Source organism: Electrona antarctica, assembly GCF_951216825.1.
Source record: "Electrona antarctica genome assembly, chromosome: 8".
NCBI lineage: Eukaryota > Metazoa > Chordata > Actinopteri > Myctophiformes > Myctophidae > Electrona > Electrona antarctica.
The window spans coordinates 5,712,006-5,737,764 of record NC_136789.1 but is presented as its reverse complement, the minus strand read 5'-3'; the positions used below and the strand labels follow the sequence as shown (position 1 = coordinate 5,737,764).

The following is a 25,759-nucleotide window of genomic DNA, read 5'->3' as shown; positions in this document are numbered from 1 at the left end:
GTTCCATAAACAAACATGAATAGAAAGTAAAAAATCACACTTGTGTGACGTGAGGGGCGCTCTTATCATTATACATCACATTCCGTGCTCAGCCAATCAAATCATCACTTTTCTGGCCTCACTTTTATCGTCAATATGTACTTTGCCCAGCCAATCAAATCATCGCTATGGAGTGATCAGCCAATTACAAGCCAATGTTTGTGTTCACACAAACCCAGACAGCTGGGAATAGGAGTGGCTAGCACCCCTCAAAAAGGCATCGTTATTTTGTGCATATGCTAATGGTCAATGCACGTGTGAAAATTCAGATCAATTGCTACAGCCACTGAGGAGAACCGGGCAGAACAGACAGCAGGTTGATGACAGGTTTTGATGACAGAAGATTGCTTATTTATAATTATATGTAGGATAGACATTATGTTTACTTGTCTACAAATTCTAAGCATATTATTTAGATAGCATGTTGTTTAGACAGATTATAATGTTAGGTTTGATGTTTCTCAAAGTATTACTTTGGAGAATTAAATTATTTTCTTTGCACTCTAATTTATTTGAGCTTTTACCCTGTTGTTTGTTGACTATGCTCACACGACATACATCCCATCTTGCACTTTGTTAGTCTCACTGATAAATACCTCAATTGTAAAAATGTATAGTAATCTGCCCATTAGGTTTTGGGACAGTGTGTGGAAATGGAAATGTTGGTTCTAAAGGAAAGGGTGGCACTAAAGGAAAGGTCATGGAGTCACCAACTACCTGGGGAGCATGAAGGTGCATAGCAAATTCCACAGCAATCCTGTCTTTTTTGTGACCAAAGTATTGGACTGGCGGACTGACATAAAGGATAGGATACTGAGCACTGATAACAAGTGCCTTTAAGAGCCTGGTGCACCTGCACCTTGAACACTGCTAATTAAATGACAAGTTGGAGAAGTGAGCGTTTTTCTGACGAGGAAACAGGTCTGCTTGAACGCATGCCCACTTCACCAGAATGGCTGCACAATGCTGAACGCGATATAATGAAATCAGGAGACAGGGAAAACAAAACCTTGCCTCTCACTGAAAAGATCAAGTGGAAATGGGAGGTGGACCACCTACTATTGAAGAACATGCAGGTCAGCATCAAGCCTCCTTATTAAGTCCTGTTATGTGCTCTCCTTTATGTCCAAAAGAAGTGATGTCTTGAGTTCTTGACATATTTCATTTTACTAACATGCTCACTCATTAGGTTCTTCATTTAAAGCACCTATTAAAAGATGACAGTCTGAGCCCCAAAATATTGATGTTGATGACCTATTACTGAAGAAAGAGTATGAGAGGTCCTTGAACATATTTTCTATCATCAATAAAGTGTACTTGAAATAAACATAATCTCTCTCCTCAGCGCTCTCCATGGTGCTGAAAGACACTACAGCAGCTACTTTCAACCATAATTATTATTCTCTGCTTAAAGTGCATTTGAATACATCTTAGCAATGTCATGTTGAATGTGAGTGATGTTTTGAATGCGATGCTCTACAAATTCAGATGGAGTTTGATAGAAAGCAGACGTGCGTGCATTGTGAACCTGATAATGAAATGAAATGTAAATAGCAGGAACATATTGTGCCAGGACTGCTGGTCTAAGAGCGCAATCGCTTTCTGATCTCTCTAGATGCAATGCGGCAACAATTTCAATTTAAATGCCAAAATCTAACTATGGAAGTCAGTCAAGAAGCAAGTTCGGTATATGTGAACAAATGTTGTATTGTATTTCTTTATACATTTATGGTGTGGGAAAAGGGTTTATTGTGTTTTAAGTTTCTGGGGATGGATATGGATGTCATTCATAAGTAAATATATCATTCAGTGATTCAGTTTCCACCTTACATCCTAAAAGGACATACTGTAACAAACTGTAAATAGCTAAAACCTTTATCATACTGACAATTAAAAATGCTTACAACTCTAGCATCACTAGCAAGATGCATTAGCTGTAACCTTTAAGCACTTGGATCGCATGTGTCTATACAGTACTTAAGTATGAGCAACTAACCAAAATGTGTTCTATAGCTGCAATTTCGTACACTGCTATAAAATATATCCATGGCCAAGATTACAGATTATTATAAAGGAATGCATTTTTTCCCAGATGCTCCCTATGAAAATGAGAAAAGAAGAGTTTTGAGGTAGCAATAACTTCGATTAATCCACAGCCGGGGACAGTGCAGGGCATTACTCACTGGGAACCATCTAATTCTAACCTCCACCCAACTGTCTAAAAATCAATAGGAGAAGAGTCCGGTGGTGACTGCCATGTTGAGCGGCGGACTGTAAAACAGACAGCAGAGACAGACAATGCTCTCTGTGGTTCCCAGAAGCTATAATATCCATCCTTGGCGGTTCACTTGACATTTACTTGCCCTGCTACTCCTGCAGCATCCCCCTTCCTAACTGCCAGCACTGAGACTCTCCAGGGCCTGCCGACCGGGTGAACAGATAACAAACCTGTCACGGCGGCTTTAGGGGAGAAATAAATCCAGAGCCAGGACCGAGGTGGATGATGTGTTCCAGAGGGTTATAGGGGTAGGTGGAGGTGTGGGGGGCTGACATAAGACACCCTGTGAGGCCTGGGCCCGGGAGAGGAGACAGACAGCCATAATGCCTCAGTGCTACTTTAAAAGGGGCACAGCCAACACAACCTGATTAGATCTCGGTGCAGACATTTGAAATGGCTGCACCCCCCACACTACCCTTTTTACCCTCCATTTCACCTGTTCTTTACAAGGTATTCCCCCCCCCCCCCTTTCCACTTCCAACCCATCAAAGGAGCTGTCAAAGGCTTCTTTCTTCAGGCCGGTAGACAGGTCAGGGGTGGAAGGTTGAAGCGGGCTGTGCCCTTTGAGGCAGGGCTGAGAGTGCCTGACGGAGGGTGTATGGGGGCTGAGGGCTGTCTTTAAGGTGTTGATAACATTCATGGTGATGTGATCCCAAGAGACGTTCAAATGTCAACGCTCGTGCTACAGGGATATCATTCTAGGAATAGAGTGGACAAAGAGCCAGATCAGTGTCTTTGTCAAACTGATTTTAGGCCATTTCATCCAACTCCTTGCAAGGGTATCCATATTTTGGTACAGATAAACCATGCAGAAGATAAATAAAGGAATTCAGGTTGAACAGATTATACGTCTCACTGGATATATCCCCTTCTAACGCTCTAAACTAATTAGATCCATCAATCCCTCCAAAATCCAATTAGGCTAAATGGATAGATTCTAATTGATCTCTTAACAATCCTTTAACAAGTTACAGTATAGGGAGTGCTTGATAAATGGATTAGTTAACAGCACTCTTTTGGCATTCATGCATGATGGGCAGTGCAGTGTATATCATTTTAATGACTCATTCCATATATACTGTAGTGCTGAACATCTGTTTTATTAAATCAGTAAAGATGACACCCATACCTTAAAACTCCAGCCACTAAAATACATGAAAAGAATATAATGGACTTTCCCTGTGAAGTATATTAACTTGAGAATTCTCCAAATGTCCTTTCTTTGGGTCGGTGTGTGTCAAGCGTTTTGGGCGAACCAACTGATGCGTACCTGTTAGAAATTGGAAAGATGGAGACGTCCCATGATGGTGCTAAAAACTGCACATCAATTACCTGAAGCAGTGAGGCCTGTCCGCTCTATCCACATTTCAGATGCCCCACTATGAAACCAAAATTGCAGGCTGCAATGCAGGCAGCGTTCTTAGAGAAAGGGCTTGTTAGGAAAAAGTAGAAATTGCTAAAATGCCAGTCTGACGTGATATAGTATATTATAGTTGACTTTCATTACTTTCGTGAATACAGTTCAACCCAATGGTGGAGTTGGCTGGCAGCAAGCCGCAGTAAACATCCTTCTGAGGCTTAGCATGTTTATTGCGAAGCAATCCTCAGTCCCATCAATGTTCAGAGAACGACACAGATGAATAGATGCATATTATTTAGCTTAGGGTTAGCCAGAGCTCAAGCACATGAAAAGGAAAAGAGAAAAAAGAAAATTTTAAAGCAGGGTGTAAAATCCAATAACAGAGAGAGAGGGGGGGGGGGGGGGGGGGGTATGTGTGGGTGGGTGAGCATGGGGTGTGTGCATGTGTGTGTGTGTGTGGGGGGAGGGAGGGGGGGGGGAGATTTCAGAGAAACAGAGAGAAATAGAAATGAAAAGAAAAAGGCCCAGCATGCTGGCTGGCTTTCCTCTGCTGTTTTTCAAAAAGCCGTAAAGCTAACAGGGAGAGAGAAAATACAAAGGCCTGTGTTCTCATTTTCTGTCTGAGAGCCCCACCAGGACCACTGAAAGTTGCTTGATTTCCCCAGTCCAATTATATCTCTGTGCTCAATCCTTCCAGAATAGCAACATCACGCCAAGGGACGCCGTCTGCCTAAGCGCAGCGTGCCTAATGGAGTCCCAGAAGTTGACTCCATTTCATTGCTCCTAACTAATGGGCTGTGATATTTTCCCAAACTGACTGCTGCTCTGCCCCCTGGAAGCTAATCTAGTCAGTGCTGCGCCGGACCCAGCCCCAACAACAACAACTCTCTTTCACTCTCACACACACACACACACACACACACACACACACACACACACACACACACACACACACACACACACACACACACACACACACACACACACACACACACACACACACACACACACACACACACACACACACACACACACACACACACACACACACACACACACACACTCCATCCTCCCCCAATGCTGGTGCTGTCTGTCTGCGTGCCTCCCCTCCCTGTGCTCATTAGTGTTTCCTAGCCGTGCGCTGATTGTCAGAGGGCCCCTGTGATGCCAGCTCTCCCTGTGAGGCCCAGCCCGCTGTGGTGAATTTAAGAGGACTTTAATCTAACTGGGCCGAGGAGGGGAGGAAACGGTGTGCGTGTTGTGTGTGTGTGTGTGTGTGTGTGTGTGTGTGTGTGTGTGTGTGTGTGTGTGTGTGTGTGTGTGTGGGGGGGGGGTGTATCGGGACAGAGGATGACGGAGCGAGAGATAGTGGATGTACAGCCGTGGTCAGACACTCTTTAAGGTGTGCCTATTACTCTCTGGTGGAAGGGCATGGCCACAACTCTAGCATGTGAAGAAATTGCCACCCATAAATCCACCTAAATGGGTCCCTCTTCTGTCATACTGTGGGCACAGAACATTCCTCCAGATGGCTGTGGGACACACCAGTGGTGCCATACAATCACTGGCAGGGCACGAGGCATCAGGAATAAATATGAGGCACTTCAATGAAACTCCACCAGCATAGCCAGTCTCTAAGCTTCCAGTCCAATGAAATGTTGGCAACAATCCCTTCCCTTGAGTGCCTAGATAATTGTCACCACTACTACAGTACATCAAATTTAATGATAAAGCGAAAATTTACATAGCATTTATGAGGATAAATGTATCTGTTTTTGTTAAAGTATACGTTAAGGGAAAAGTAATTAGTTGATGTCGAGAGCACAAACTAAGTAAAACATAGGGATACGTTATTTGACATAAAATGCTTTAGCCTGTCTAATCAAAGTAATCTGTTTTTGCCAGAAACTCATACAGAAAAACATGATTTAATTTCAGGAAGAACAGGTAGAGAGCTAAATTGTCTGCTTTTATGGTGCACTGCACACAGAGGTTAATTATTTTCCTAATTACACCTCCAAACGTCAAACATTTGTTTTTTCCCCCTAATTGACAAGAAAATGAACAGTGGACTACATTAGCCGCTGAGGGCTGCTCTTAGCCAGTGTGCAATGCTAAAAAGTGCCTTTAATAAGCGTTACAGATAAAAAGCAATTATGCTCCTTTTCCCCCTCCGTACTACCTTTTAGCCGCTGGAATTTGCAGGGTAAATTCATTGAGGATAAGAGGCAAAACTGTAATTATGCACAATATCCGTCCTCGTAAGTGCTGCACTTGAGGACAAAAAGCATAGAAGTCTGAATATATTACACCAGGTTGTCCTCATCCAAAGAGTAGGTCAGGCTCCAGCAGGCACCATGAGCTGATGGCAGCGAGTGGAGCTGCTAACACATGCTCTGGCGCTTTCAGGACGCGGGGGAGTTAAGAGCCATGCTCCCTCCTCCTGATTATCGCACCTTCGCCAGCCTGCCAGGTCTCCATGCCCTCCACGCATTGATCTCATTTGGCCAGGAGATAAGGCAGTAATTGGATGAGGGCTTGGAATCAGATGGCCCTGCCTGGCTTGGCTAATTCCACTCTTCCTGGGGCTGGCTGGGCCCGGGGCCAAAGGTGCGGGCCAAGGTTAATCCCATCCAATCCCCTGTCCTATGTGGCCTGCGTGCTGCCCCGTGACCTCTCACTGTGGCCCAAACACTGCCAGGATGACTCTCTTTAAATGGGTCAGAGCCAATTGTCTAATTAGTTTACCAAAGGTTTTACACCCATACAAGACCACACGGTCAGTCACAGTGCATAGGTGTCAAATACAAGGGGCTGGATAAATATCAATATACTGTAAATGGCTTGTATGTGCAAATATATGCAATACATTTGTCATGCAAAGTTTGGGATTTACAGTATATGAAACATGAAACATTCAGATATCAATTTCATCTCTGGTTCAGACTACACTACAATTATTTGCCTCTACTGGTACTAGCATAGCCTGGGAAGCATTCCTTTTTGGGTTTGTGATCCAGTCGGGAGCGGATGGTAACTTACGTCATGTTGTAGTCACTGATTTGTAGTCATCAGGCAGGAAACCATAACCGGAATATGAACTACCCAAAATAATTCCCTGCAATCATAATTTTAGCACCGACCCAATAAAATCCTTGATGCGGCGTAGTTTCACAGATTTTTGAGGGGGCGCTAGCCCCTCCTATGCATGCCCAGCTTGTCCGTTTGTGTAAACACAAACACGATGATTTGGGTGATCACCCCATAGCGATGATTTTGATTGGCTGAGCAAAGTACATATTGAGGATAAAAAGTGAGGGCAGAAAAGTGAAGACGCCAAAAGTGATTTGCCGGAATGACATTTGTGATGATTTGATTGGCTGAGCACGGAATATGATGTATGATGATAAGTGTGATTTCTCAAATACAAAATAAATATAAATGCGAGTGTACTTTCCAGAGACTATTTATAGTGTCTGTATACCTTTCTTATCCCACAGGGAAATTCTATTTTACTGTGTAGGCCCTAAAATTATGATCGTGGGGAATTATTTTGGGCAGTTCTTATTCCGGTTGTGATGACTACAAATCCTGCCTGATGACTACAAATCAGAAACTCCTGATTTAGTTAATCAGACCAGGCTTTCCTCCGAGGTGGAAAGCTTGTGACGCAAGGTTAGTAGTAGCATCTCAAAGATCCTTAAGACGAAGCTACAGATCTCCCAAAAATAAACTACCGGTATGCGGTAGTTAGTCTGATCCTTAAAACTCCATCCCAGAACATATCATATCCCAGGTCATTTGATTATCATCAAGTGGCTCAGAGCGGAGGAGAGATTGTCACATATTAAAATGTGTATGGTCCACAGGATTGTAAACAAGGTGGTAACAAAATATCAACTTTTTATGGTTAGAGATGTACACAGCTATTACACCGGAGGGAGCTTTGTAGGCAGGAATAATTGTTTCTGTATGTTGAGCCTGACAGTATAAGCTATAGTGTCTTTTAAGGTATTGCATAAAGTTGCCATGTCACTTACTACTATAATCATGAGATACCCTAAAGTTTGTTTTTCCCCTCAGCTGCCTAAGCCAATATGTTTACTACTAAATAACAAAACGTACACATTCAAGGCAGGTCTAATTACTTAGAAGTTCCCATTTCACCACAATCCTCATAAGGAGAAATTGTGGATGCTAGGAGACAGATTTACATGCATGTTTGTTCTAGAAATGATCTGGATGGTCGGCTCTGTAATATATTATGACAAGGTTGACTGATGTATGTGTGTAATGAAGAGCGGTGCAAATTTCCAATTAACACGATTTTCAACCAAAAAACCAAAAGCACAATTTCACCCCTAGTTTTCAACGCAGAGGCCAAAGACGGCCGGCAGATTAATCGCCATTCCTCTTTTCTATTTACACATTGTTCAGTCAGAGATGGGATTTGCCTGTATGAATCGAGTCTCTCAGAGAGCTCAGCATGTCTCATCAAGCGTGAATTTTGAGGGTGGTGGGTTGGGGGTGGGGTTGGTGGATGGATGGATGGTGAGACACATACATCCCTCTTGGGAAACACTAATCCCCCTATTGCGTACAGTTATTCAATTTCTGTGTCAATATCGACCATGATGGGAATGGGTTGTGTGACGAGTCCTTTGTGTCCACTGGTGCTGGATGACAGGAAGCAGGCGTAATCACCTGGGAGTACATCGCTGTTGACAGCTCTGGATCAAAGCTTTGCTCCTAGAGATTAATCATAGAATGGAATGTACCACATAAATGAGCTGCCTCCAGTAGAGAGACAACAACACATAGGGAAACGTCCACTCACTGATCACACGTCATTATGTACTTGTGTTTTGATTTGCTATTTAGTGTTTACAGAAGTCAAAATAATCAAAATAAACCTCAATATCATGTTTAAAACTAGATAATTAAGTGGATACACATTGACCATCTACTGTGCATGCCTGAGTGGTGTTCAAAGTTGTGTCTGCTCTCAGACAAGCACTGAAGCATTTTATTATTAATATGAAAAGACGGAGATATCAATTAATAACAGTGACAACAATGAAGGGCCTTGGGTCCAATGCCTTTGGCAAGGTAAGAAGTGATGATTTATAAATGTGGTGCTTGCTCCCAATGCAACAGCACTTTTTAGCCACTTATTTGAAACACCCCCATGTCTGGTAAAGCAATCCCAATTAAGGGCATCAGTTCCTGTAATAAAAAAGGTTTAATTTATGTGATCTATTGCCCCTGTGGTAAATATTATGTAGGCAAAACCATTTGTGCTATAGCGGAACACCGCAGTTTCATCAGATGCAAAAACATGTTATATCATGTTGCAGCGCATTTTGTTGAAGCTGGTCACTTTATCTCCTCTCTCCGTTCCCTAGGCATAGAGAAGCTGCCTGTCCCCAGAAGAGGAGGAGACTTTGACAATTCATTATTAAAAAGAGAAGCATTTCGGATTCACTCTTTCAATACTTTAGCCCCTACTGGCCTCACCATGGAATTTGATCTAAGACCCTTTCTATGATGGCGGGTAGGGGTACAGGCTTTAGTTTAGACATACTATTGGTCCGACTGTCATTAGACTGACAACCTACCTCAAACCCTAACCTAACCACAAGCACGGGAGCAGCGCATGTTCGACCGCATGTCTGACCGTTGTTTCCGCATGTCGGTCCGTTGGTGTGTCTAATCTGCATGTGCATCCCCTTCACGTCCAGTTGCCTATTTAGTTATTTCCCTCTCTGTTGATGGTTTTCTATCAATTATTATTGTATAGTGATATTTCTATATTTTTTTCTATATGAAAAAGCTTTAAAGCTACTTTAAACTCAATGTCTTGAGAAACTCTTTTTGTAATCTCGTATTGTCCATTTGATTTAACCAATAACAATATATGGTCTATTATATATGGTATTGATCGTCTTGTTGCATTATGATGTTTGTTCTTTCTTTATGTGACCAGATTTGACTGAGGGGCTGCCATTGTATTTTGTTTTCTTCATGTCATGTGAAAGCAGGGAATCATAGCTTCAAATCTTACATATTGGTTGTTCAGTTTGACCCACCAGTTTTGGAGATATGGAGAAAAGACGCCAGAACGGACATGGGGGGCGTGGCCAGGAATACCATGTACGTATAGAGTAATGTCTTGCAGGAGAAAATGGGATTCAAAGCTTTCAGTTCTATGATCTGTGACTTTAGGGGGCTGTTTTCACTTAATTCCTCCAGCAGTCCACCAGCAGAGTTGCCATGTCTGCTTATTATAATTATGAAAAATGCTGTATCAATTCAGCTATATAAATTATTTTGCCAACAACCAAATTACCCACGTTGGGTGTTGGCCAGATTGAGGACACTCCCAGACGAGTGCACCTTTGTCCCAATCTCTATAAATGTGAGTGAGCAGCACGTGCCTTGTCATATCCTGAAGAAGGCATATTGTTTGCCGAAACGTTGGTCTTTCAATAAAAATGATTTTTGCATTGTGACTACGAGCTGTGCGACCTCTCCTTCCTTTACAAGAAGTGATGATGCCACAAATGCAGACTAGAGTGGCTTGTGACACATTTCTATCTCAGGCAGAGCAGTCTTCAAAACACAGACACATGAAAAAAGAGACATATTGCAATTGAGTGGGAAAAGAAAGACAAGCCAACCAAAAAATACTTAATTCTTAATACCAGTCCCAATGGAAAAAAATGCAGCTGATACATCTACTGCAGTGGAAAAAATAATATAGTACAGTTGATGGTAGCCAGTGTCACTAGCATTGTTACAGTGTAGATGACATATCAAGAGGCCAAGATTGGCTTTGTCATTTCAGTTCATGGCAAGACTCTATCCAAACAATGAGCCTCAGATCTAAGATGTGATTTCCAAGGGCTGCTCTTAAAGCGTGGAAAAAAGGAATACAGTATGAAACAAAATCTCTGGCGCAAATGCGAAACAAACAAAGACAAAGTCAATTGTAGGTAAGACCACAGCTAAACCTAGAATACCTTAAAAGACAACAGCAGATTCCTGGGGTCTGACATCTAGATCTCGATGGATACAAATAAAAAGAATAATTTCTCATGGCTGCCTCTATTTACTGAAACCCTGTGCGTCTCCCCCATGGGAGCAGAAACAAATGAAAATGTTATTTCTCTACTCATGGACTCCTACCATGTCTGATTGTTCGCTGCTGGCAATTTAATTTCGCTTCCAAATTTGACGTAAGCCCACGACTTCAGGGAAATAATGTCTCTGGAATAATCTTTTGGCAACTGTAATTCCAGAGGCACTATCTCTTTATCGCTATCTGTTTTGTGTGCCTGTCCATCTATCTATTTATTATTTGGGGCTGTTGCCTTGTGGTTTAGGGGAAATTGCACTGGCTTCTGAAATAGAAGTGATGTGACATCCAATGCCTCACAGTAATCCTGTCAGACGCAAAGGCCTTGAAGAAGACAGAACATGCCCTTCTCTCCGGCACAACAGTAGAGAAAATAAATAGTCCTAATGCACACAGACAGCTTTGTAAAAATGTAGCTTGTCAGAAAGAAAAGCATGGGCTCAATTCTAAACACATGCAAAACATTAAGATCATAAGCCTGAAATCACTCCATGACATTCTTGGTGTAATGCTATGGCTAGCAAATCAGATTTTCCATGCCTATAAGCCATCCTTTTAGTCTTATGCTCTGTGTTTCCTCATGCACATTCTTTAACTCAATCATATAGAGGCTGCAGTGAGAAAATATAGAACAAAAACAACACAAAACAATATAGCCACAAGCAGGGGTTTCAGTGTTTAAACGTGTTGTGGAACATTTCTCCAAAGCATAGATTATTGTTGTGTAGAACAGAAAACAAAATTGGCCTGACCATTGTTTTCTGTATGGTATATCAGAGTCAGAATCATAATCATAATCATACTACTATGCACACACTTTTGTCTCGGTGAGGTTGGTGCATTACAACGAATAACAAATTCAACAAATATTGAACTAAAGACAGAAACCATGTGCAATACAGAGTCTCTGGATATGGGTAAATTAATACATTTATTGTGCTTGTATACATGTACTCAGAAGGTAAACAATTTACAGCATACGTTCTGCAGTGCACCTGTTTGCATTATGCACTGTAAACAGGAGGTATACAGTAATAGTGGCAATAGGGGAACACGAATACTAATAATTAAATTAATAACGGGTTATATTTAGGTTTGCCAGTAGTATTGATGTTACTATAATGACAATTTTCAAAACTTGCACATTGGCACACCTAAAGTAGAATTAGATGAGCAGTGGACCACAATGGAAACAAGCCCCTGAGGCTTTATGTGTTTTTCCTTTTAGCACAACTTTTGACTGTATTACCTGTACTGTTAACAATCTTGTTAACAAAGTATTCAATCAATCAATCAATCAATCAATCAATCAATCAATCATCCAGCCCTTACACAATCAGGGTTTCAACTTTTAGATGACAGCTCTCATATACAACGCTCTCATATACAACTTATTGTCTAGTTACAGCAGGCTTCTCTGAAAGCATACATATAGTCAGGCCATATAAAATTATGTTTAAAGCCAGCCAAGCCAAAGCATTATATAGTACAGTAGAGCCGCAATGGAAAAAGTATGCTCAAACAAATGCCCTTTAGAGATGGCACTTTCATGGAACCTTCCACCCTGTAGCTTGAGACCTTTCTTTTTGGCTCTTTTAAGTGAAGGGAAACCGAGAAATAAAAACTCCACATAAATACCCCATGACCCTGATTTTCACTTTGAAGCTTTAAAAAGTTCAATTTCTTTGTTTGTTCCTTAAGTTCTTGGATGTGCAATACACATTTCGGAAGTGTATTTTCATGTTTTCTTTCACATCGTTGGCAACTACCCATTGACAAGTTGCCTTGAGACATCACCCAGACAGAGTTGGAATGTACAGCTCAGGTCCTGATCATGCCTGTTATTTCAGAACACTAACGGGAGACCGGCCTGGAGCCAAGAATGCACTCTCTAATGGAGAACTGTACAGAGATTACCGCAGTATGCACAATGCACATATACTGTACTGTATAAGAGAAGATATATATTAGACTGCTATGTTTGGCCCGAAGATATGGCAGAGCAGAGTGATGGGTCATGAACTAGCTGGCCTTCCAGGGGAACATCCCAACCAATACATGCAACATTCAGAGGCCTTTTGCTCATAACCTTAACCAAACTTTACTACATGGACACAGACATAAATATATACTGTACACTGTATATGCAAACAGACACCCCACACTCCTACACTGTAATGTCCTGCAGCTAAACACGTACACACACACACACACACACACACACACACACACACACACACACACACACACACACACACACACACACACACACACACACACACACACACACACACACACACACACACACACACACACAGAACCACTGATCCAACCAATATGAAGGACCTTACTTTATGCAACTACTACTCTATAAAATTTGTACTATATATTTTTTTTTTGCCATTTCTCTCTTGACGCTGCAATGTTGAGGAATCAAACCCCAATAAATGTCCCCTCCTGGACGTGTATAATGGAATGCAAGGCAAGAATATTGAATAGTTTATGTTGTCTTTCGTAATTCACATGGCGTGAGTTCCAGGGTCTGTATGAAAGAGATGGAGGCAGACACACACATATTTCCATCTGCATTGCCTGCATTCAAATGAATTTCGTTGACAATTTCTGTCCTTTTCTGTGTTCATAGGGCTTCAAATGAGCTGGGAGAGCAGGTAAGAATGACTTGAATCATCTTCATGGTGGGGGGGGGGGGTTGATGCTGGAGTCCTGGTGAGCCAGGTTATGTTTTCTCTGGCTCCCAGCCAGCATGGGCCCAAGTACACCTCTACAAGTATGCACTCTAGCTCAGCTACTCCTAGGGGGGTACAAGGTGCACGTAATACTGCTTTGCCTGTTCGATGAAGACCACCCATTGCCAAAAAAACAATCCAACATTTCCCCCATTCTCCTCTGTGTAGGCAGTTCTCACATTGCTCTCATTGCCATGGCAACCAGTGCTCTTCTCCTTGGGCTCTGCAGGCATCCAATCAGAGTGAGACCTTTGTAGAGATTTCTCCAGGCTCCACTTATTCAACTTATCCCACCGGAACAGCCTCCACACTGAATAGGCTGGAACAAAGCGAGGGGAGACTCCATCGCCAGAACCCCGTACAACATTCAAAAATGAGGGGCTACGGGGGTCAGGTTGCAGTGAATACTGGAATCCAGGGATACGGAGACGAGATGCAGCCAAGAGCTGAGCCACGCACGGTGTAAGCAGACGGGGGGTGGCAACACATGGCCACGGCCAATTTCAGTGGAAATTAAGTGGAATAGGATTTGTTATTGGAAGCCTCAGAGCCAGGATACTTGGCAAGTATCATGTGGCTCTGGCACTGGTTCACGCTTGGTAAGTCAAAATGGATTCCGGCTGAGCCTATTTATGTCATTCCTGAAAACATATGGATAGGATTCGGGCGTTCAATACTTTCAACCTTCAACAATGACATTCAACACCACCCATACAACCCATTAATCTTCCATGAGAATAGATGTATCATCTACGGCAGTGAGGGAACGCGTTTAGTCAGCGTCAGCCAGTATAGTATTTACACCACCAACCTCACTCTGTGTATCAATTTCAATAATTAAAGATGAATATTTAACGAAGTATAAGGTAACAGAAGTACGGTAAAGACCACCAATAAATCCATTGCCGCAAAACGTGCTTGGTCTTAAGCTGCGTGACCCATGGGGTGGCTGTTCATGAGAACTGAGGTAGCCTTAAGGTGTAGTGAATAATTAGCAGAAATAATCTAGTGATGTCATGCAGTGTGGAACCTAGAAGGCTGCTCGGAGGTCACTGCACACACAATAACCCTACGCTCCCTATTAGACTAATTATATTTCTGGATCAGAGCCTCTCTGAGTGTGACTTCAAACACTTTGTCAAAGCGCACAGGCAGGCAACCCGGCACGGCCCTCTGTGCATGTAGAGACAATCCGGTGGGACCTCTGGGCCGGCCCCTGACGGACAGTAGGCTGTTAAGGTAATGTCAGTACGATGGAGGCGCAGCCTAATTCTGCTCGACTGCTGTGTCACAAAGTGTCACAATCGGTTCCTGACAACCAGACTAGACAATGGCTGAAAGAGAGAGAGAGAGAGAGAGAGAGAGAGAGAGAGAGAGAGAGAGAGAGAGAGAGAGAGAGAGAGAGAGAGAGAGAGAGAGAGAGAGAGAGAGAGAGAGAGAGAGAGAGAGAGAGAGAGAGAGAGTGAGTGAGTGAGTGAGTGAGTGAGTGAGTGAGTGAGTGAGTGAGAGAGAGAGAGAGAGAAAGATGGAAGGCAGAAAGAAAGTGACTTGATCTGAAATACCAAGAGTGGTAATAAGCACATATGTCCACTTTGTGGAAAATAATCTATCTGATGTAGAGACAAAGGTGGGGGTAATTCAAGTGAGTCATCTCTCATGTCCTGGGTCTTTTGGCAAGCTATATTTATATGCTGGGGAATATATAACCTGGCATAATGGATTATATAAAAAGAGAACCAAAGTGTTCTTTTTGGACACAATCTTCTCATCTTCTCAATCTTCTCAAAGGTGGTATGGTATTGGTTCCTAACTTTTGACACCCAAGAATGTGGACAGTAAGAAGAAGGAACAGAAATGCACTGTCTGATATTACTTAAAGACGTGGTGAAATGGCTTTGGTCATTTTATTTTGAAGTTTTATCCTTTAAACAGCGTCTCAACCAATCGGAGGGTAAGGCTATGGAACAGTGGAATGTCACTCACTGTAGCTGAGCAGCAGAGGGCTATTGTGTGTGTACTGTGTAGCCTGTCGCTCATGTTGCTCAAGGGAGAGAGAGACGCATGCCATGCAGAGGGCCATGCAGTGTGATGGGTGGTGTTTGTTAGTACGTTGCCTAACCTTTCTAACCTAAAATGTTTTCAGATACATCTTATTGTAGTGGTATGATTAAGTTTAAGATGAGTAATATACCATCAGGACGCCATCTTGAATGATATTCAAAATGGAGTAGCCTAATTATAACAGTATTCTACGCATGCGTGAGAACGTTCCGTGAGTGCGGGTGGAGCAAGGCGTTGCTTAGCAACCGGCTCAGGGCAAAAAATTTTTTTAGCTGTGCCGTTTCAGATCCATATCAAGCGATATGAAGCTTATACGTCAATCGCAGACAACAGATGGCTATTAAAACACGTATATATACGTCAATAGCAGACAATGTGTTAATATGATCATAGAGTGGATGGTGGATGAATGAGTTTTTAAGTGAGGAATCCTCAGCTACAGCATTGTTTTTCCTAACATGGCAGCGGAAGCCCTTGAGTTCAGATTCCCTGTGATTGGTTGAAACAGGGGAAGGGAAAGCTTGTTTTCTTTAACGTAATAAGCGATTCTGTCCACCACAGCTTGCCTACTCAGACGGCACGCTCAATTTCCAAGCGTGTGTCTCGCGTCAAGGCCTCGCTATCTGCTTTGTTTTATGGTGATTTAAAAAGTAATGCATTTGAGTGAACCAAAATAAGTGCTTGTCTTCCTCACCATCCTATGAAGAACTAAATCGCCCAGGGTGCACACTATGTTGTCTTCCTCACCATCCTATGAAGAACTAAATCGCCTAGGGTGCACACTATGTTGTCTTCCTCACCATCCTATGAAGAACTAAATCGCCCAGGGTGCACACTATGTTGTCTTCCTCACCATCCTATGAAGAACTAAATCGCTTAGGGTGCACACTATGTTGTCTTCCTCACCATCCTATGAAGAACTAAATCGCCCAGGGTGCACACTATGTTGTCTTCCTCACCATCCTATGAAGAACTAAATCACCTAGGGTGCACACTATGTTGTCTTCCTCACCATCCTATGAAGAACTAAATCGCCTAGGGTGCACACTATGTTGTTGGCAAAGCATTATCTCACCTCTGGTCTAACATGGACAGTTTCAGAGTTTCAGGCTATGCTGACAATACACATTATTTACATGTCTGCCATAAAGCCCTAAAGCAATCATGAAGCCATAAAGCAATCAAAAAGGCTGTCGAGCAATCTACGACCTCTGCTGCGCATCTGCTTCCTCTGCACTGTGCCTGGGAGTCTGGGACAAACCCTGGACTGGGCAAGGAATAGGATCCTATATGATAATGAACTAATTATAGGTACAACATTCTGACTCCCATATCTAGATGCTTGTCTCTAATACGGAACATTTCAAATCACTGAGAGAGAGAGAGAGAGAGAGAGAGAGAGAGAGAGAGAGAGAGAATCTCATACTGGATAATTGATGCAAGCAATTACAAGTTCTATGTTGGAGTAAATTGGCTGGCATATCTGGACATGTAGGGAGACTGCGACCTCATTTACATTAGAGTGTCAGGAAATAATTGGAAGAGTGTACTGAGGTGGGATGGACATGGTGTTCTGCGAACCAGTCCTGGCCACATTAATAAGCAGTTCAATGGGACAACCAGATTCTTGTCAGACACTGAAGCTTATGGAAAAGACAAGTCCAAGTTCAAAACAAAACATTGGGTTCAGTCTTTTCAGAGGTTTCAAGTGAATTTTAATCATAATATTGATTTACAAAGCCACAGCTATATTTTGTGTCATTAATCAGTTTCCCAAAGCTGTAAACCAAGCATTTGAGATGGATTCCCCACATGCGTTCACGATTCCAGATAGACTGTCTGTCATGTTTTAATCAGAGAGCCAGTAATAATGGAGTTGAGTTTTACTGGCCATAAGGGAGACTTTAGCTCCGTTCTGGCTGAAACCGCTTCAAAAGCATGGAAAGATGATGGGCTTGACTTTTTTCCACAATATCACTTCCAGATGTTTCATTAGAATGCAACTTTAAAAGACCTCACCGCAAAAGAACCTTCCCATGTGAGAGGAGTCAGGACACACGAGGATGGATTTCAGGACCCCCAATTTTCACATTTCTGTTGGGAACGACGTCTCAAATAACTCCACTAAGCTGGTAGTATCAATAACAGTGTTACAACCAATATACTTTTAGGCTGCCAACAGAATGAATGGACTGTCATCAAAGTATTGATGCCATTGTGGGCTTGCTGTCAAAAGGCCTTGTAAAAAGCAGTTCCATATAACAGAAATGCATATCTTTGCATGCTGTTACTCAAGCACTGTATAGTGTATGTCGAAATAGCATTCCCTATAATGAAAGTGTAATCCAAAAGGTAGCACTGCGTCATTTCAGTCCTATTTGGACTGAGGCAGATTCTAAAAACGCCTTCTAAAACCTGACCTAGGTTTTCTGAAAAACGTAAAAATTTGATATAGCATCATCAATGTTTTGAATACTGTACATACTGTACAGAAACCCAAAAGGGGTTCCCCTCCAAAAGGGTTAAAACACCAAAAAGGGTTCCCGCCCAGAATGGGTTAAGTATGGCTATTTCCCCCACATAAATCACACCTGTGTGAAGTGAGGGGCGCTCTTATCATCACACATCATCATGACGTAACATGTGTGATTACACGATTTACATCATACGTGTATGATGTAAATTCTCCATTCATTGTCAATGGGAATTTAATGTTTTGTAAGACGAAAATCTACATTAATAGCTGAATATAGGAGGGGCTTGTGCCCCTCAACAGCCAGGGCCAGTGTGAGAGACGGAATAGAAGGCTTTGGGTGAATATAAAAATGGCCACCAAAATATGGGGGTAGATTCATTACAGCCTTCTCCAGCTTGTATCTCATCAGGCAGGCTAGAGCTGACTGGCGGGCTCTGACCTAGTACTCCTGGGCCTCTCTCTCTATTGCACCCGCCTCTCATCAAGTGCCTTGGGTGGGAGAAAAGCAGTAACGTGCTGTTTACTCGCAATCCGAGGCCCGTAATTGCCAATTTATTTGATAGGCAGCCGAGTAATGATGGCATTTCACCCTTTACCGCAGAGACTAAACGCAAGTGATTCATCCCAGGCTTCATGATCCAGCAGACTCCCCCTGCTCAGGACTGCAGCTTGCCTGAATGCCTGCCACCCAGACTGAGGGAGGAAGGGGTTTGGAAGGAGGTGGAGGGGGGGGGGGGGGGGTTGGGGGGGGGGGCGCCATGTCGGCTTCAAACAAACCCAAAAGGGAATCCAGAGCTTCAGAGCAAATACGGCTAAGCCTGCCAATTTAGCTGGGGTTTGGGGTTGAGGCAAACACAGTCAGGCTGATGTGCCATTTGTAGACCTTAATGAGCTGGCAGGATGGTGTGAGGATGGAGAGAGGGTAAAACAGAGTGAGGGGGTGAGAGAGAAAGACAGCCAGGGCCTGACCTCCCATGGCCTCTCTCTCCCTCTCTGGCAGGGCAAGGCCAGAAACTGGGCTTATCTACTTCATCAGAGAAGAGTCACTGGGGGAGGGGAATGCCTGCAGTGGATATCATTAGGAAAACGTTGGACTGATCCATTTCAAACTGCTCCCTGGTACAAATGAATAAAATGCCCATTCCTCTGTCAGGAATGTGTGTCTCTGTCCACATGAACAGAGATAATATTGTACCAGAATATTGTATTACGATACAGTATATGCAACAGGAATAAGTTGGTTTAAGTTCAAGTCATGAAGGTAGACACTGTATAGAACAATCTATCTTTCCCTCCATCCTTCTCTTCAGCCTTTCCTCCCTTTAGTCTGGTTGATACCACTTCATGTGTGAAGTTGTTTTTTACAGGAGAGCTTGAGGGGTCTTGTTCAAGGAACCTGTGGTGACTGTCACTGTTCACATGCACTAGAAGAGACAGGACCTGTCTCTTCTGGACCTGTCTCTTCTAGTCCATGTGAACAGTCCAAAAGTATGTTTTCTTTTAAGCCTAGCTTTCAGCAGTTCTACTGAAGACAATACGGGGGCGGCTAGGCCAGACAGTATAGGGGCAGCTGGTGTGGCAGTCATGGCCACCTCCAGGGCAAACAGACTGGCTAAAGCAGGCCAGTTCAGGAGAAGATCCTACTCATGAACAATGAGAGTGGGTGGTTTAAGCTTCAGAGAACTTAACATTTTCAAAAACAAATTGAGCTTATGAATGTGGAAATTGAGTGCCCATCGGCCATCAGCCTACTTGGGAAGGATCCAAGTTGGGAACCTAGTATGAAATACACATTGTCATAGCACCCGTTTTAACCATCTGTCTCTGTCCCTTTTTTGCCCAGATACAGATATTTTTTGACAGACTGTGTCTGAAGAGTGCAAACTGACTGTGAAAAGTGGACGGGTTAAGTAATCAAATGGCCGGTGTGGGGTTGCCCTGGCAATCAATTGGCTGGGACAGAGTCTGGGAATTCTACAGGTGAGGGGACCTAGGCTGATTAGGTCCACTAGCAGAGCCTGACCAGAGCCTTTTGTGGCAGTTCTGGACAACCGTGTCTCCGACCGACTCAAGGTTGGGCAATGCACTCCCTGTGATAGTGTGGTCAAATTTGAACTCGGTGGGGCGAACGGTTCTCGAGTTACGTGTATTACAGACATACACACACACAAACATACGTACAGAAATGGTGCATTTATTGTAAGATGTTTCGACAAGTGGAGTCAAAATGATGATATTGCCTGATATAATAACAGGAGTTCATTTCTGGTCAGTTTTTCATCTGCAGTAATATTTGAACAGAGTAAGCTGATTTATAGTTAATTAGTTATAGTTAAATTAATAGCATTACAGGCGTTTCCAAAAGCCATGTGTGCAACACTGATAATTCTGTATATTAAACCATAATTTGTCTGTGTGTAATGTAAGTTCACTACTGGGGTGACACTCAGCTCAGTGGAAGTTAAACGGTTCGAAAGTGAGGTGAATGGCGTGGGCAACCAATAATTATACATTTTCACTTTTTGTTTACACAGCAACCACAGTGCTAATACATCAAGTGTACGTGGACTGCAATTATGTTCCACTCGATTTCTCAAGCGTTCAATGGCAATACTGTATCACTTTTAGGCAATTGGCTATGACTAACCATGGCATAACAGATGACAAATGTAAAGCTTTTCTTCCTTCTCTATGGCAGTAACAGCTGTGAGCATCAATCACCTGGCACTATGCATGTTGAAAATGCTCCTATTTAACTATCATTTGTCTTGGTTTAGCTCCACAGAGCAACACCAGTTCAGCTTGACAAAAAATCAGTAGGTATCATTTCAATTTCTGATGTCAACATCAAATTACTTATTTCATTTCATGCCTGGTCAAGCACTGTAAAGCTACACGCAGAATCGGTTTTGCTTCAGTTGCCCAGCCATGTCTTTCTCAAAGACTAGCTCGCCTCCCAACTGACAGCTTTAATTATGGCCAGATATCTGATAGCTCCACTGTAGATTCTCCACCCAAATCAACAAGCAGTAGTACTGTAGGTCTCTAGTCTGCACCACTCCCCCTGTCTGCTCTCTTTACAACTAGGAATGTGTCACCGGGCACAGGGACACCTCTCCCTCGTATACTTGTGACATTCAATGCTTGACTTAGCTTCTATAAAAGGAACAAGGAACTGGGTAAATAGGATATCCTTGTTGCATGAGTACCAAGGAATGTCTGGGTGTATATGTGTGCAATATAAATACCATATCTTATTGGTACACGGCCAAAGTAAAGAAGCAAAGAAAAGGAAAACCGACAATATATGTAAGTACTTACCTTTTGCCTGTGTGTGGTGAGGGTGTGAGGCCACACACATAATAGCAATGTGAAATTATGTCAGCAAAAACAGACTTTAATCTGCAGGCTAGTAAATATGCAAAGCTAGTATATTACATACAGTAGTACTGTATAATAAGCAATAAAATAAAATTTATTTTTTGAAGTGAATGATTAGATAAGGTGGTTGCAGGAACATGAAACAGGTGCAATTTAACAACATCATATGGTACAACTATCACCGAGGATAACTGCTGATTACTGTAAAAGACTGTTAAATTGGGTTGCGCTTGGTGGCGCAAATTACAGCGTACATACTGTAACATTAACAATGTTCCTTGGAAAGCCACAAGTACAGACACAAGTACTGGTTCAAGCCAGTTCAATTATTTCTTCAGCAATTGTATGCGTCATTCTTCAGACAGGAGAGTGTAGAGAGACATGAAACCAAGGGCAGAGAGAGCAGAAGATGAAAGTTGGATTCATGGCTCCATGCGGCTCCAATGAGTATGTTCCGTGCACTAGTAACTGGCTGTTGCTACAGTAGTAGGTCTCCGTATTGTTGATTTTAAAAAAAACAATATCAATTAGTATCAGTAAGGAAGGAAACGACAACAGTTATACACTTATACAGTAAGTGCAACGACTGCAACCAAATCCATACATAAATAAAGAATAAAGTATATATATCGCTGCATAATGTGGCCATATTTGCTCTTAACGGTTGCTAGTTCAGTTAAGGGGGAATTTTAAGACTTCTCAGGCAAAGTCACTGTATTTATATTTTCATTTAGATACAATACAAAGGTATGCTGAATGATTAGCTTATCCTAGTTTGCTCAATTCCTGTGTCTATGCGATCAAGTAGCATCTCCTCTAAAAAATAAGGGAAAATACATTTTTAACTGTAAAAATGTAAATTACAACCTGCCGTTCTTACTGGCAACGCACACTTGCGCATGTGAAGATTAATTTTCCAGTGCTGTGCATATTCTCATAGAAATACATTATATAAGAGGACCTATACACCTATAGGTGTCCTGCACCTGCACCAGATGTCCTCCTATGACCAGGTGTGGCGAGAACAGTCAAGTGTGTGGTCACTGGTTGGGTTCAGTGCGTTCCAATGAAGTGGTGTTATGTCTTACGTTATTGTTTGGTGTGTGTGTATCTGTTAAGGCTGTACCCTAGCCCTGTTTTTAGGACTCGAACTTCGGCCGGAACTTTCGAGCGAACATCCGAACCATTCGTTTCTAATTAATTTAAAAAATAACCTTCGAGCTCCGAACCTCCGAGTGCTTTTAACCAGGCTGCAATTCATAAATAGATCCTATGGGGGGGGATATGGGGGACTATCAGTGAAATAAGGGTTACGTTCACAACACGTCCCCGGGAAGGATTGATAATGGTGCTTAACACCATTATTAATAACATCTAAACATGTAACATGTGAACACAACATGAACATAGTACTCTTATTATGCATATCACATTCTCGCCGAGATATATTTTCGATAAAATTAAATAAAAAATAAAACGAATGGTTCAAGCCCATTCGAGTGCCAACACTAACGAGCGAACGTTGGATCCCCTGAATGTTCAGGGACAGCCTTAGTATCTGTTCATGTACTCACGTCTGTCAGTCTGTCTCTAGAACTGCTCCTGATGGACGGCTTGGAATCTCCACTCACACTCTCACTGTCGCTGTCCTTACAGTTGTTCTGTCCAGGCTTCTGTCCAGGCTTCAGCTGCAGAACGCCACACACACACACACACACACACACACACACACACACACACACACACACACACACACACACACACACACACACACACACACACACACACACACACACACACACACACACACACACACACACACACACACACAGAGAGAGAGAGGGAAGAGAGGTACGCATTAAACAAGGTGAACATCACTGGAAAGGGCTACAGTTTGAGAGAGCTAGCATTTTTCCCAAAAAAAGAACTGATAAGAGGCCACACTGTGCTGTCTGTGTAAATGTGTCATGTTTATGAGGCCATTGAATAGACTATTGAGCAGCAGCGCCCGTCACTCTGCTTGCCAATGACAGATGCCATCTGATCTTGCAGCATGAAATTCACTATGCGTCCTGGAACGGAATCGGGGACAAGAGAAAAACAACCACCCTCCAAATTCTTCAAATGGGGCCTCTCTCCCCCTTCCAAACAGATGACAAATGCTGAGGCAACAGGAATCCAGTGTCATCCGCTCAGTGACTGTCAAGAGAGACAGAAGAAGAAACAGAAGACTGGTAAAAGGGGGGAGGTTGTGCCAAGCCAGAGAGCATCTGAGCCCCTCCGAAAGAGCGGCAGAACAATGAATGGCTCTTGGGGGAATAGGAACAGTGGGGGGCCTATGCTCCAGTCCATGTCTGCCTCTGAAGTGTCCACACTACTCCTTCCAAGACTAGACAAATGGATGGATTCATTTCAAAGCAAGAAAAAAGCTTGCTCTGTGGACCACTTGGAACATAGCATATAACATGGCTACTAAGCCCCTTACATGAGGTTTTCCAACCTTTTTCATGCCAAGGATCCCCAAATAGCCAATAGCTGCGACCCCCCTTATGTTCAGATGGCTTTTAAAAAAGGAAATAAACTAAAGTTGTGATTTTGTTCATCTGCTATTATTGCTATTGCTTGAAAATGTTTCAGTGTTTTTGAAGACTTTTGAATACTGTAATTTAGAAACTTTTGGCGTTACAAATCTCTGTCTGTCTGTCTGTCTGTCTGTCTGTCTGTCTGTCTGTCTGTCTGTCTGTCTGTCTGTCTGTCTGTCTGTGCACATGATGATGATGATGATGATGTTCAGTGTCCTTTCCACTTTACAGTACTCCCTACCCCCCTCTAGTCTAGAGGGACAAAGATTTTTCTTTTTTAAACTTCTCTTCCAATATTCACATTTCAGGTATTGGCATTGCTTTAGTGTAATGAAAGGGCACATAGTGAAGGAATACCCAAAGAGCCCTTGAGTTGAACAGATAATTAAAATGAAAATGTTCTCTTTTCTGTAGCCATTAGCAGTGTGAAATGAATCTGTTTCCTTGGGAGAATTGCGTGATGGGTGGAAGGCGGCTGGGTTCGCCAGAGTGCTGAACACGATAAGAGTCAGAGCATTGGGAATGCCTGATGGGTCTCTGTGCGTGTGTGTGTGCATGTGCATGTGTGCGTGTGTGCGTGCGTGGAGTAGATGAAGAGCGCTGGGCCACACAAGGGAAAGCTGGAGGGAACTCATAGGGCCATGGAGATAGCGCATGCCAGCGCACGCACGCACGCACGCCAGCACACACACACACACACACACACACACACACACACACACACACACACACACACACACACACACACACACACACACACACACACACACACACACACACACACACACACACACACACACACACACACACACACACACAGGCCACAGCACTGTGATAGCACTAATTACCTCCAACACAGTTTCATTCCTACAAAACCAGGCGACGTTTCCGCTCTTTTCTGGTAAATGCCAGTTCCTCTGAAGGGAGTTCCATATTTTCAGGGGAAAAGGAGAGAATAATATCATCTCATCCACTCTGGCCCATGAACAGAGTTCCTGTTTATGTCCCGCTTGGCAGCTACTTCATCAAAACATGTTGACCTATCATATTCATTAGCCAGCCACAGTCTCGGCACATTCATATAGTCGCTGTCAGGCGAAAACCTTGTATGTTCAGGGATTTTCAGGAAATGGAAACAGAGCGTGTGTTCCAATGGATCCAATGTAGACATAATTTAGCCACAAGCTTTGCTAATACCCATTGGTTAAATATTTATAAAACAAACAGACAGACCAGTTTCAAACTGCTGTCCTGATTTTGGGTAGGTCGTCATTACACATCACATTGTGAGCTTGTAGATCAGCCATTTTCGCTACGCTACTTTTGATGATGTGAATGCAAATATAATTATAAATGTAATAATCAAATAATAAAATGTAGCCTATCAAAAGCATAAAAAGATGAGATATGGAGATACACAATTGCTGCTAAATACTGATCCAATAGCAGTCACAAATATTTGGTCAGCTTAATAAGAATGTAAGGAACCTGCAGGAGACTCATACAGATACAGAGTGATATTGGCTTATGGTATATTCACATCCTCACTGACTTATGGATAAATGAATCTGGCAGCAAATTGACGCTGTGGAAATGAGATGATAATCATTCTCTCTACCCCTGACTTATCAGCGTGGAAAAGTACTCCATGAAATCAGAAATCTTGAACAAATTTAAAGGAGCATAATGTATGAAGA

At 42.7% G+C, this 25,759-nt stretch overlaps 1 protein-coding gene across 12 annotated transcripts in view; it reads right to left on the bottom strand.

The window, feature by feature from the left end:
• Nucleotides 1-25,759, bottom strand: part of auts2a (activator of transcription and developmental regulator AUTS2 a) — a 392,003-nt gene that overhangs the window by 199,710 nt on the left and 166,534 nt on the right. For all 12 annotated transcript variants that reach the window (XM_079508630.1, XM_079508639.1, XM_079508643.1 and 9 more), the window contains one exon: nt 23,055-23,168. In XM_079508630.1, the coding sequence (XP_079364756.1) occupies nt 23,055-23,168 (114 nt within the window). The remainder of the gene's footprint in view (nt 1-23,054; nt 23,169-25,759) is intronic.